Source organism: Pan troglodytes, chromosome 1 (genome assembly GCF_028858775.2).
Source record: "Pan troglodytes isolate AG18354 chromosome 1, NHGRI_mPanTro3-v2.0_pri, whole genome shotgun sequence".
Classification (NCBI taxonomy): Eukaryota; Metazoa; Chordata; class Mammalia; order Primates; family Hominidae; genus Pan; species Pan troglodytes.
In genome coordinates, this window is record NC_072398.2 from 174,435,017 (window position 1) to 174,449,870 (window position 14,854).

At 41.7% G+C, this 14,854-nt stretch overlaps 1 protein-coding gene across 1 annotated transcript in view; it reads left to right on the forward strand.

Annotated features, from left to right (window-relative positions):
- PLPP3 (phospholipid phosphatase 3) overlaps nt 1-14,854 on the forward strand; it is an 84,753-nt gene that overhangs the window by 32,261 nt on the left and 37,638 nt on the right. The window contains exon 2 of the mRNA XM_016919260.3: nt 10,224-10,381. Coding sequence (XP_016774749.1) covers nt 10,224-10,381 — 158 coding nt within the window. The remainder of the gene's footprint in view (nt 1-10,223; nt 10,382-14,854) is intronic.

Sequence of the window (14,854 nt, forward strand, 5' to 3'; positions counted from 1 at the left end):
GTTTCCTATGCATTTATTCAGTACACATTTGTTGAACTCCCACTATGTGCCAGGAATCCTTCCTTGTATCAGGGACACAGAGATAAATAACATGAACCCTTTTCTGAGGATCTTAGCTAGTGCAGGAGATTTATGGGAAAGGAATAATTACGATGTTAGACAGTGGGGGCCCTCAACCTTCCCATCTATTAAATGAAAACAAATGACGTTAAGATCTCTTACAGTTCTAAACTTTCATCAGGATGTTACTGATATGCACCTAACTCCATTCTGAGTAAGATTTATGATGCCAACAAATATCTGATGGACTTTAATTTTTAACTCCCTTCTCACCTTGCTTTTATTTTTTATTCTTTAGAATTAGTGGGCTTCTATCAGAAGATTGTTTTTGTTTTGATTTTAGATAGCTATTGCTTTTAAAAATAAAACTCTCTGATATTCCCATTTAGTATCACATAGAGAGCTATAAGTTGGGTCCACTGTATCTTCTGAAGCATAACCATGCAATTTATTAAGATAAGCTGTTTACCTGGCCAGTCAGGTAGATGTTCATTTTGACCTAACCACCAGCCTCATGGAGTCAATTTGGTAAGGGCTATTTCAGCAAGGCTTTGTTTCACATCCCTGTTCATTTTACTGTGTGACCTTTGGCAAGTTACTTAGCTTCTAAGCCTCAGTTTCCCCATAACTACAATGCAGAAATGAACTACCTTGCCCTGGTGACTTGACATGATCTTTGGGTTTATAATTGAAAACATAGATAGGAGGCTCAGTCTTGGGTTAAGATTAAGACATACGCATAAATCCATACACACACATAACCATATACACATATATATACATGTCTAATGTGGCCATTACTTACTATGGGAGACATTACGGCATCAAGAGTTATTTCTATTTTCATAGGTTTACCCAAGAGTCATTAACCAAGGACTCTTACTCTCTACAGCAAGGATAAAGTCAAATGTTTACAAAGCCAGGCAATTAACATAAATGACTACAGTGGACCAAGTATAAGAAAATTGACAGTGCAAGCTCAATGAGAATGGCAACCCACAGACAGCCTTCACGTCAGGGAGATAGTGGGGAGTAGGTGGCTCCTGGAGAATGTATATATGCTCCCTGCAGGAAGGCAGCCGCTGTTATTACTGCCTGCATTGCCACACACTTTAGAGCTGGTTTAAGAAGCTGGGAATCTGGATGTTATCTGCCTGTTATTAAATGTTAACAACTAATTTAAAACATTTTAAACCCTGGGTGGGCCAAACGGAACGTCTCTACAGGCCAGATTTGGCCATGGGCTGCCAGCTTGTGACCTTTGACCTAGATCGCGGGCCATGTAGCTCAGTGGCATACCTGGAGTGCCCTTGGATTGCTCACCAGGGTGATTTTGTTCTTGCAGGGCCTCCCATAATGCTCACCTCTTCGCTTTTGGCACTGCATCTGGCTCCAGTCTTGCCTTTTGACTGTCTCGAACTTTGGCTGTCCCTGGTGTCTGATGTCCTGCCAGTCCACGTGTTGTTTATTCTGCCACGTAGACGGGGTGTTTTGTGTACACCTTGGTAGCATGGCTTGGATGGGAGTGCACATGCTGACGAATGAATTTTTAACTGCTGGAAAAATAAAAATAAATGTATTTTTCTCAACCTTATTATAGACTTGCCTCCGATACAGCATCATGTGATCTTTTGAGAATATATGGCAGGGTTCCCACTGTGATGTTTCTTCCCTATGTCAGGGTTCCGGGTCTTGCTAACCACTGTCAAAGCCCCATTTGTCTACCCAATCCCAAGAAGTTCCTGGAATTATAGGACTTTATGAGCATGCTTTTCCCTGCAGATTAGATTGTGTATGGGAAGTGGCTGGTGGGCCCATGGCTACTTGCATGAGCTTTGGACAGAAATCTGGTCACATCTTACCCCCACATAAAAGCTTTTGGTGGCTCCCTGTCACATATAAGAGCAAGAAATAACTTATTTTATCAACTACATCTTAGTCCTCCTAATCAACTCTGTACATTGGGAATTAATGTGCCAACTCTTATTGTACAGTGATAAAAATAAAGTTCAGAGAGTTAAGGTCATACAGCAAGAATGACAGTTGATAGGAGTGGAATATGAAATCTTGTCTGCCTGACTCCAAAGATCATGATTAAATTGGAAAAAATAAAGAAGCAATTAATCCTGTTAGAGTGGGTTACATGGCTAAGTAAATCCTTTGTTGGAGATATTTAAGTCTTGAAGGATATTTAAGTCTTGAAAGATAAATAGGAGTTGTTTTAATTCAGATGTTAAAGACATTACTTCATGGAGTTGTTAGGAAGATCAAATGTGATGATTTATGTAAGAGCTCAGAAATACTTTGCATGGATGGGACTATTGCTGTGTCTTAACTCTGGGCAGCCGTGTTGCAAATGAATGCCTTTGGGTCATAAGGGAGACTTATGAGGCAGAGAGAGAGTGGCTGGATCTGTATGGTTCCATCTTAACATCTAAAGAGGAGCCTTGGTTTCTGCCCTTGTCCATTTTCGAGAGTTTCGTAGCTGACTTTCTAGGTTGCTAATATGTGAATAGACATAGTTCATGTATCCTTAGCAATAAAGGCTAACTGGTCCCATCTCTGAATGAATTCTAGAGTCAGACAGTTCTATTACGTATCTTGTTTATGCCTCTTATCCTCAGAGTGGATACTGAAACAAATTACAACCTCTCTGACCCTTGGTCTTTTGTCTATATCCTAATAATTAATTTAGAAAATTGTTTTGAGAATTAAATCAATTGATGTATCCAAAGCTCCTAGCACATAGTGGGTGCCCAATAAATGTATACTTACTCTCCCTTATTTAAAGAGGATTCAAAAGGAAGGAGGTCTTGGGAAGTGACTCAGCTTTACCTGGGATGGAAGGATTATGAGTCCTGTTGGCTGTGGTAGTTGTGTTTCACTAGAAATAAAACACCTCATTTGTGAAATATATAATGATGACAAAAGAGGTTTGGAGTTCTTTCAATTAAAGATATGAACCATGAGTTGCTGGTCAGTTTGTTTTATTTGCAGATGAATGTGGCAACCCTTTAAAAATCCAACAGAAAGGGCTGAAACAGCTAGAGCTGGGGATTTTAAGGAGGCTGATGTTAATTATTTTAAAAATAAAATGTTTTCACTGTAAGCACTTTCAAATAAGAAAGGACATCCAAAGTTCTTTTTAACGCCCATGGTGAAACTAAAACAGGTTTCTCTTTGTCATGGAAACTGAGACTTTCAGAAGGCAGGGAACTCAAAAGCACTGCAGTATTTTACTCATCTTTGTTTTCCCCAGCACCTAACATGGTACTCAGTACTTAGGAAAGAGCCATACTTGTTTGTTGAGTTGGCCTAAAGACCTTGATTTGGGGTCAGGAAACCCAAGTACTAGGACTAGATCTGCCACTGGTTTCTCCATTTCTACCACGTAGTTGCTTTTGGTTCCAACAGTCTTCTTTTTGTGGAGAAAGGGCCTGAACTTTCCAGTACTGAAGAATGAGCAATTGCCAAGGAAGACCTCTAGACCCAGAATATTGCGTGTTCACACCAGCCAACAGCAAGTGTTTTTCATGGCAGCCTGTTTCAAAGGTAGAAAAATGCCTTCATAGTAAACTTAGTTTTGTCTCATCTGGATTGTGTCCAGTCTAAAAATCTGGACAAATATCGTAAACCAAAGAAAGTTTGCACACTTCTAAGACCAGTAGCAATTAATTACTTTAAATAGAAGCCCTGTCACTTACAAGCAACATAAATATTTGTATTTTGAACCTCTAAGTAATAGTTGTGTTGACCATTCTGGCCTTAAGTGATTTAAAAAAATCAGTGAGTGATATTTTAACAGGGAATATGTTTATAAAGAAAGGGAGGGTCAGGTCATAGAGTAAGAAAATATAAGCCAAAAGACAGACAGATGTGGGTTCAAAACCCAGTGACCAATTTACTCACTTGGGGACCTTGTACCAGTTATAAAACTTCTGGCCTCAGTTTTCTGTTGGGTGTACATGAAAATAATAACCCACAACGTTTCATAGCTATCGTGGAGATTAAATTAATTAATTCCTAAAGTCTAAACTCCTTCAAGGTCCAGGGTCTTCAGTCTATATTTTGAATAGGTGGTCCAAATTGGGACCATTGCTAGCTCTGCATTTTAGGTGAACTGATGAACATTTCTAATCCTCAGTTTTTCCATTTGTAAGATGGGTAGAACAGTACCTACTCATAACTCTGTACTGTAGGTAAGATGTATAAACTTTTTATCACAGAGTTCTTTTTTTTTTTGAAACAAGATCTGGCTCTATCACCCAGACTGGAGTGCAGTGGTGCAATCTTGGCTTACTGCAACCTCCGCCTTCTGGGCTCAAGTTATCCTCTTACCTCCTGAGTAGCTGGGACTACAGGCATGCACCACCACACTCAGCTAATTTTTGTTTTTTTGGTAGAGACGGAGTTTCATCATGTTGCCAAGGCTGGTCTCGGACTTATGAGCTCAAGCAATGCAACTGCCTCAGCCTCCCAAAGGGCTAGGATTACAGAAATGAGCCACCGCAGCTGGCCTTGTCACAGAGTTCTAATAGCTGCCCAATTTGAGTAATTATGCTATACCAGATGCCTATTTTTGTGCAACCAGTATTATTTTGTGGATAGATGTGTAGGCTTTCTGCAGATGTTAGTTTAATTATTATTCTTGCAGATCCTGGACTTCACGTATTTTATAATGACTATGGATTGTTTTGAGTGGAAAATTGAACAACTCTGGAAAAGGACATGAGGGACCTGGTATGTAGAAGACATAAAAGTCCCCTCCTGGTGCTCTGATTTTGGTCAAAAAATGCAAAGATTCCTTCTTCACCCTTCCCATCATTCTCTTCTTAGCCTCACCAAGGGCTTTCTAAAAAGCACTTTGTGAGAAAGAGGCTGTGTTTAATTTTGTGCAAAGGTGAACTGTGGCTGCAGGGAGCAGGGCTTTGGGGCCAGGTCACTTGGGTAACACTTCCCACATGAGTTTATCAATGGGCGGGCCACAAAAACTTAGTCTGTGTTTTTTTACACTCCATCCCCAAACCACCCAACCTGCCCCAGTGTTAGTTTTTCAAAGCCAGAGAAGTTTCAAAGGCCTGAACCCAACACAGGGGCCTTTCTTCATGCTTTGATTTTATGCCCATTAAGTGTTTGTCAGTGAGTTCGTATTTCACCTCCTCTGCAACCTACACATCCCAAGAAATCCCCAGAGGTATAGGAAGTTAATTGATCCTTGATTAAAGGAAGGAGAAATGCTTGGGTCTGGGTCTCGGTCTGCACTCACTAGATTCTTTTTTTTTTTTTTTTTGGTCATGCTTTGCAAAAATTTTGTAATGCACCTTTTATTATGAATACATTTAAACTCCAGGCTATTGCCTTCAAGAGTTTGATGAAATTAGTTACCTAGCACATGTGTGATACACAGTGAAAGTTCAGTGAACTTGAGCCAGTGCCATTCCCTTGATTGTTCTGAACAGTGCCTTTTTCATCAGAGGCCATGAGATTTGCTGAGCTTCAGTTAATTTACTAATACTTATAGGTGCTTCCTTCTCTGAAGAGTGACTCACTTACTTTATAGAAAGCACCCAAAATCAGAGTCAGATCATTTGAAACCTGTTCAGCTCCATAACTTACTTGCAGAGTGACTGGTAAGTCACTTTAATCTCTTTGAACCTTAAGGTGGCTTAATGTATTAGTTTTTATGACTGTTTATCCTATTAGCCTTTGGGCCACTTGAAGGTTGGAACGTAGCCTCTTTCATTTCAGTGGCCCAGTCAATGCCTAGACCGTGGTAGGCAGCCAGGTTTGTCAGTCTACAATAGTTTATATGGGGACCCTCAAGACAGTTTGGGCACATACTAACTTACTAACTGTTTAGTAAATGTTACCTATTATTTATGCTTTGTGCTATTTTCGCCTTTCTTTCCTTCATTCCCTTCATCTCCTCTAGCTCTATAGCAAACTTTAAAATTGTATTCGTTTAATAGCCGTCAGTTTTGTGACTGACAATATTGAAATCCCTAAACTGCACTGATTTTTTTATGGTTGTACTTAGCCCGTGGACTCTAGAAACCCCTCCTACTTATATAAGGGTTAACTGAAGTCTCCCACCCTCTGTTGGACACCTTGAAAGACTCTAGTAGAATAGTCTTTGTGTCCTTGGTGTACTCTATGCATATGTCAGTCATCACACTAGAAATAATTCAGGGTTCTTGCTTTTTTGACTATCTTACAACACTGTGAACTCCTCCGGGGCAGGTACTATGATGTATTCACTTCCAGAATTCCAATGTCTAGCACTGGGAAATTTCTCCAAATGAAGTGATAAGGGACTATAGTAATTGGTAATAAAGATGGTGATGGTATTGGAACTAAAGGTTGTTGGAGAAGAACAGCCTCTTCTCTGTGTCCTGGAAGGGCAAGGCACAGTGTTATATCTCTGCCTAGTTGCCTAGTTGGACTAGCTGCCTAGTTGGGGGGATGTTTATGCTTTTCCCATCAACTGAAGGAAATCTGTGGTTACTCTTCCTGGATCAAAATCAAGATTTGACTGGCATCACCCTCAATAATACCACAAGTTTATAGGGGAGACAAAAAAAAGCCATCGGGTTTTGTAAATGCCATCTGCATGCCTTTCAAGAAAATAAACAGAACATATTCAGCTCCAATTTCTTGTCTGTTTGTGGTCTTCATCCACATAATCAGAACCGGAAACCCTCCCCAAGCCATAGGCAAAGAAAGAGGAAAAAGGATTTGGACTGTTCTCAGTTTAAAAGTGGGCAAAGGACTGACCAGATTTTTTTCCCTTGCCTTCTCTGTGAGGCTTTTTTCCCTTCTCTTTTTAACATTCATTGAGTGTCCACAGTGTGTCCCGGACTCTATGCTGGCATTACTCAGTGCTATTGCCTTGACTTTCTTCTCAACTGATTTTGATGATATGTGTCTTCCCCTGCTGGATTGTAAGCTTCTTGAGGGCAGGGTCTGGGTCATCTTTGTGTTCCTTGTAACTTAATATATATAGTTAAGCCTCAATAAATATTTTTTGAATGAATGCTTTAATTTTTATATAATCCCAACCACCCTAAAGTTAGATTTCATTCTTCCCATTAAACAGATGAGAAAGGGAGTTTTGGAGATGTGAAATAACTTACTCAAGTAGTAGGGAGCAGAGTCAAGATCATTAACCCAGTTCTGTCTAACTCCAAAACTCTTTTATATGTGTTTTATTGTCCATAGAAACATATGTTTTACAGGCCTATCATGTGAGCACTATTAAAAATAGAAGCTGGAGGTCTGAGAGTGGAGTGCAAATGTAAGGAACTTGGGGTCTGTTCCCTTCCTGAGTTTATTAGCAACACTTTGGCTCCTAGGCACCAGAGCAACTGCAGCTCAACTTTTAAATCTCAATATGTGGAACTTTAAAAGCAGACTATTAATAATATCATACTGCTGGCTTCTCAGCTACTTTTCATAGCCAACTTGGTTGCATTTCAAAATGTTTAGGCAGTGGCATGAAGATGGTTCGGGACCATATGATTTCTCTCCCAGGCTCCTAACCCCTAAAGATCATTTCTAAGCCAGAACGTTTATCCACTGCCTTTCCCTGCCCCCCTCTCCTCCATTGCAGAGACAAAGTTTTAAAACCTAATGGTTATTGCCTGTCACGGCCCCTCTGTGTTTACTTTGAGAAGGTCAGGCACAATACTGTGGTGTGTTGCTGTTCTTTCTTTTCAAAGCACCAGTATGAATTTGATAAAGTAAATTGTTGTTCTAGCAGGAAGCAGTTAGGGGTCACAAAATAAATAGCCATAGAATTCAAATAAATCCAAAGAATAAAACCAAATAAATCCATGTGTGTATGCACAGTGATACATAAATACACTTTTTAGAAAGTGAGCATTTTTATCACTGCCGGTCTGGACCAAAGTAATTGAAAAATTGTGGAGTTCATGGTACTTTTTTTTAGAGGTGGTCTGGGACTTCAAGCAACATGACGTGAATTTAATTCTTTTTGAAAAACATGAAAAAATGGGATTTTATCTTTTAAACAACTGTTTATCTTGGGATTTTTCAGCTAATGAAATTCACATTTGAATGAAATCAATTTGCAAAGTTAAATTAGGGATTTAAGCATTTGGAGGTAGACTAAGAGACCCTGAATGAGCTCAGTATTCTCTCTGAGTCTCTGTTCCCTCCACTTGAAGATGGGTGGTAGTGCTTAAATAATACTTCAATGCAAAAATGGATATAAAGAACCCAACACATTGTGAGTGTGCATTCAATAGTGGCTGTATTATCCACTGTGTGTTTTTTTTTTTTTTTTTTTTTTTTGCAGTCCAGAAGTCTTGTATTTATTTTATTATTTTTTTTTTTAACATCTACTATGCCATGAGTTCATACGTTCCAGCAGCAGGCTCCTTCCCCTTGGTTCTCACAAAGTTGCACTTCTCTCGGTAGAGCAGGCTGGCACTTCAGTTGAACTCTTTGGCTTTCTTTTTCTGATCATTTTCCTTCATGTTTTTTAGGAAGTTATCTCAGCTCTTGGAGTGCTTAATGTGCTCAATATGCACATTAATTCTCTTGGCAAGAATCTTCCCCTTAACTTTTTTGTTTACAACAGTACCAACAGCATGCTGGGGAACACTGCAGACTCTTCCAGCTTAGCCATGGTAACACTTGTGGGGCATTCTTTTTAGAGCGGTACCCATTCCCTTAGATGTCTACAGCATCACCTTTCTCATAGATTCTCATATACGTGGCCAAATAAACAACTCCATGTTTTCTAAAAGGCCTAGAGAACATCTATCGGGTGCCTCTTCTCTTTCCCTTTGTGTTCGTCATTTTGGTGAATTACTGGAAGATGGCAGTTCCAGCTGAAAGGCCACTGTGTTTTTGGTGGTCTTCCCTAGTTCCAAGATTTGTAAAAGAGCTGGTCCTTTTACTTTGCGAAGTGTCATTGGAGCTTGGTATTGCAGTTGGGTAGTTGGGGAGGAAGGGGTATTTTGGTCTAAGAGAATAGCATGAATCCACAGTCTCTGTGTACTGGTTTCTTGGAGGCTTACTGAAGAGGAGCAGCAGAGCATGAAGCTGGAGAGATGTCCAGGTCATGGGAACTCCTAAAGTCATACTTAGGGACTTTATTTCACCCTGTGTCGTGGGAAGCCATTGAAGAGGCTTTAGCAAGGCTTTGACATGCTCATGGTCCAAGCCCTTCAGGAAGCAAACTGGTGGCTATCTGTAGAAGGGAATGGGGGCCATGAGCCTGATTAGGAGGCTCTTGTAGCATCCAGACAAGAGTTATCATGGGCCTTTGCTTTTTAAGTCAAGGTTGTGAGGGACTTTTCTTGGCAGGTGATGGAATCCATTTGCCATGACCTTTGAGAGAATAGTATCTGAGCTGGCCACTGATAACCAGCAGCAACTGCAAGAGCCACTTGGTTCTCCTGGGTGCCCTGGGCCCTCTATCCAGGTCTGCAGGCAGCAGGGCCAAGCTCAGCTCTGCTCACTCTTATTGGTAGTTCTTTGAACAGCGAAAGAAAAGCCTGGAAAATGGCATTCATGAAGCAGCTACTATGTGCCAGGCACTGTGCTAGAGGTTGTGTGTGCGTTGATCTCCTTTAGTCATCACCACAACTCATTTTACTGTGGGAAAAAACTGGGACTCAGGGAAATGGAGTGGGAACCAGAGGAAGTGCTGGATCTGGGGTTCACATCCAGATTTTTTTACTCCAAGGCCTTCACTACCCCGGGCAGCACAGCCTTAGTGAACTTCTCAAAGGGGAAATGGTTAAGAGCTAAGAAATGAATGCCCTTGGAAGCATAAATCATGAGATTTGGGGCTATATTAGTAAATGTTGCGATTCGGGCTTTAATTTTTAGCAGGGTATTGTAGAACAGTGGGAAAACCCCTGCTCTGGCTCTTTCACTGCCTACCTCCGAGCTCTTGGGGAAGAGAAGAGGATAATGCCTCTCTCCACATGGGGATGTGGAAAGGAGGAATGGGGTTGTGCATAGCGAAAGCTCTCTCTAGGCAGTAGATCTCTACAAATGGAAGGAATGATTATCACTCTCAGTGATACTTGGGATGGTCTTTTCTTGAAGTTCCTCTTTGGCACTGATGTTTTCCCCTTCCTTTTTTTCTTTTTTTTTTCTGGTATATGCCATGGTTCCACCTGGACCAGCGGGCCTCCCCTTCCTCATCATCGAGACAAGCACCATCAAGCCTTACCACCGAGGGTTTTACTGCAATGATGAGAGCATCAAGTACCCACTGAAAACTGGTGAGACAATAAATGACGCTGTGCTCTGTGCCGTGGGGATCGTCATTGCCATCCTCGCGGTAAGTGTCCAGACTCTGCTATGGTGGATCCTGTCTGACTTCTTCCTGTATTGTCATATTATAGAATGTCTGAGCCAACAGAGACTTATACCAAGTAGAAGCCAACTTTCTCTGGCCTATATTTAGCCAAGAAGGAAGGTAGTTAATCCTGAGAACACTAAATGTGAAGTAAGTGCTATCACCCCCATTATACAGATGGGAGAGTTAAATGACATACTCAAAGACTACAGCTACAAAAAATTCAGGTTCAGCCTGTGCCTGGCTGATTTCAAAGCCCCCTTTCCATCTCGCAGACTTACAGTTCGGGAAGGTTAACCTGTCCAAATGAATTGCTCAAGGGGATAGGCAGTTAGCTTATCTTGCCTACTCTGGATCAAATGTAAGCTGCTGATGTTACATGTACCACATTTCATGTAGTTTTCTTTTGACTTGCCCACTCTGGAGGTTGGTTGTAAACTTTGAGACCCCTCTTTGTTTTTTAATAGCATCGTAAACCAGGCACACAATCAACAGCTTGAATTTGGGGAGGGGGAAGGGAGGCTAGTAGAATTCTTTCCAACCTTTAAAAGAAAAACAGTCCATTTGGCAGTAGTTTCTTAAAGGTGGACTAAGGATCTTTGTGTTTGAAAACTGAAAAATGAAAGGTCTAGTTTTCCTGTGTGCTCCAAATTGACAGTTGTGGGTTTGAGTTTCTAGGAAGAATGGCTTTCCCTGAAAAAGGTGTTTGTCGTGGAAAGCAAATAATTGCACAGTATCATGTATTGAGGTTTGAACAGGTGTTTTTGAAAGTTGGAGGATCAGTTAATTGAACGCTTCAAAGGAGCCCGCTATACCCAAGAGTGTGGTGAGATAAGAAAAGCACAGGGACAGGAATGTCACATGCTCGTCACTCTCTGTGGCATTATTCCCAGCTTGCCTAGTGGGCTGCTCCCAGACACAGGGCAGTGGAAAGAGACACTCTTCAGAGCCTCTCGTAGCTATGTGAATTAGGTGGATCATTGATTTCTTTAACCTTCAGTTTCCTCATCTGTAAAATGAGATTGCTGTTTGGATTCCCTCAAGGGGATCGCTGTAAGAATCAAATGAATGCCATAATGCCTGGAATTGCACTCTGCAGCAGTGGGCTCACTGGAACGTTCAGAGTCTTTTAGTTGGGAATGGTTCTGGTTTTCTGACCTGGCCCCAGGATGGGCAAAGGAAAATGCTAAAGTAGCTTCTTTAGAGTTCATGTGTCTCCTCCCATCCTTCCTTCCCCAAGCAGAGCTTCAGGTCAGCAGCTCTTCGCTTGCTGCTTGCCAAGGCCAATCCCTTTCTCCTTAAGGGATGTCAGCATTTCTTAGAAAAAAATGTGCTATTGAGAGCTTCTTTGTGGCTTGCCCCTTTCCTTGTGCTATGTTGATATTTTAATTACAATGCTTCCTGACCTCCCAGGTTTTCTTGAAGCAGTCATGTGCTGTGGCCTCATTATACAATGAGCAACAGCATTGCTTCCCCAACCCATACAATGGCAGCAAAATGGATTAGATAGTGCTTTCCTATAGTTCCGGAGAAACACAAGCCAAGAAATTACTGCAATAATTGTTATCTCTTGTCCAGTGCTACTGTGTATGGGAGATACACTTGAAAAATGTGGATGCATTTCACCCTTGAAACCCCAAGAGCTAGATATTCTTAGGGTTTTCAGTTTAGCACAGGGTTAAAAGCACATGCCCTGGTTCAGACCTGAACCCCTCTGCTGTGGACCATGTGGCAAATTAACCTTATGGCGCCTCCGGAAATACATCTGTTACATAGAGATACTATGTCTACTTACTAAGGTTTTGAGAATTAAATGAGCTAATGTATATAAAGTAACTCAGTGCTTGGCACATATGGTATGCCCAGTAAATGTTAACTATTTTTATTCTAAATGAGTAAACAGAGTCAAAAAATGGTGAAGTGACAGCCAGATGTTATATCTGGCAAAAATACAGTAAGGAAAGGAACCCCAGCCTTAGCTACACCCCACACTCTTATCTTATAGTTATTTAATTAGAACCCAGGTCTCTTGATTCTCACTCCGCTTTGCAGTAGGACTTTCTTACCTCTTGGTCCAACTGCTGTTGCATTTCAGCTGGAGACAGGTGAATTGGGGGCTCCTACTGAAGCCTCCTAGCCTGCTTACCTGTCATAACTATCAAGGGTACTCACAGAAAAAGGTAAAAGCAAAGACCTCAGAGGTGGAGGGGATAATTCACTTTTGCATTCTCAGTTCTGGAAAAGCTATAGAGTTTAAATTTAACAACAACAACAACGATGACGGCGACACATTTCCCACTTTCCCAGCTGGCCCCATCCAGAACCCGGTTCTGATTAGAGGGCAGGAGTGACAATCGTGGAGGGTGGAGGGGCCCAGAGCTGGAAATTGAACCATCATCCTGCTGCTTGCTGTCCTGAGCCTTCTCCTGCTGAATGTCAGGTTTGTTTAAAACAGCAAGAGAGGCCTTGACTGAGTTGGATGCCCCTGCTCCCATTCGGATGGTCCCCACAACAAAGGAACGGAATGGCAGTGGAGGAGACCAGTGTGGTTTAGAGATGCAAATCATCAGGCGTTATGGAGAAAGCAGACACCTTTCAATGGCAGGAGATATGGAAAAACCTAGTCATGTTGACCTCTTTTTCAGATGTATCTCAGATTCTGGAATTATAGCATAATAGGAATTCCTTCCAAATCCACAAAGCAATGGTTCCTATCCCTGCCTTGCAAAGGCTTAATGACTCTAGCAGCAGTAAGACTAGGAGCAAACAGTAAAATATCATCTCCTATCTCTCAGTTTTGTCTTGCACTGTATTACAAAGAGTATCATGAGCAAAGATTTAAAATGGGAAGACATGCTAAGTATTCATTTTAAATATACATGGGCTCCGTGCTTGCCTCGCTCAGAACCTAAAAGGGGTTTATACAGATTCTTAATATCTAGGAATTGATGCATGGTTGAGTCACGGATGAATCCCCTTCTCTCCCTAGCCATAAAAATGCTACCTAACTTGACTCTGACTTCTGTAATAATATTCCTAAGTAGAGAAAAAGTCAAACTTAGGCATCATCTGACTTAGGTACATGTCCCAACTTGCGTGCTTACTCATTCTGTGACTTGTCCTTCAACCTCAGAAGAGCCATTGGACCCCTTGGAGCTATACTTTGCTTTTCTATAAATTGGTCACAATGGTTCACCAATGCCATAGGCTTGTTTTGGTTGTCAAATCATGTGATATTATGTGTGTGATAAGTGAGAATCATCCTTCATATTTCTGTAGTGTTGTACAGTTTATAGCGTGGCTTTTATGTGCACGCTCTTCTTTGCACCTGGTAGTAATCCTGGGAGGTTGATTCTTAGAGCTAACTCAACCGGAGCTCAAGGATATTAAGTGACTCTCTCATAACTAAGTAGTGGCATGGCCAGACCAGGAGTCCTCTGATTCCTACTGCTGTCTTCTGCAGCCTACCCTCCTTCCACAATTACTTATCAAGTGCCTATGATGTGTCAGGTGTTCACCACACAGTAGTGAACCTCAGCACAACCAGCTGCATGCTGTCTCTTGTCATGAAACTTAGCAGCTACCCCATCTCGAGGAGGCAAATAACACCTTAATACAAACTGTCATAGGCCAAGGCAGGTGGATCACTTGAGGTCAGGAGTCCGAGACCAGCCTGGTCAACATGGTGAAAACCTGTCACTACTAAAAGTATAAAAATAAGCTGGGCTTGGTGGCACGTGCCTGTAATTCCAGCTACTTGGGAGACTGAGGCAGGAGAATCGCTTGAATCCAGGGGGTGGATGTTGCAGTGAGCCAAGATCATGCCACTGCACTCCAGCCTGGGCGACAGGACGAGACAACGTATCAAAAAGAAAAAAAAAAAGCTACATAATAGGTTGCTGGAAGACAGGGGCCAGGTCTTTTTCTCTGGGCACATGGTAGGTACTTAAACACCAGGCGGACATTTCTCCAGGAAGCATTCCGTAGCTGTCTCCTCCCCCACCTTCCAAAGGTCACAGAGAACCCTGGGCCCACCTCTGTGGCTGCAGTCACTGTGCTGATTGTCATGTCTGTTTACTTGTATATTTCTTGGCTACCCTGTTAGCTGCACAGGGGAGAGACAGATCTGATTTGATTTGGTATTGCTAGTGTGAGACATAGACCTTGGTGCTCAATATATGTTTGTGAAAAATCACAGAAGAGGCCATAAACTGGGGGCAGAAAATCAAAAGCATTAGGTCAAAAGATATCAGAGGATTCACAGAGCAGGGGAAAATGTCCTGTTTTCTTCCTTAAAATCTCAACTATGCTCCAGGAGGCACATGGGAACACACTCTGTACCACATGCAAATTTCTTGCTGGAGAGACAAGAAGAAGAGCTTAGTACCTGCAAGACTTGTTTATTCAGTATCATGCTTCACTTTGCCCACATCTGGACTTCATTAGTTCCTCCCC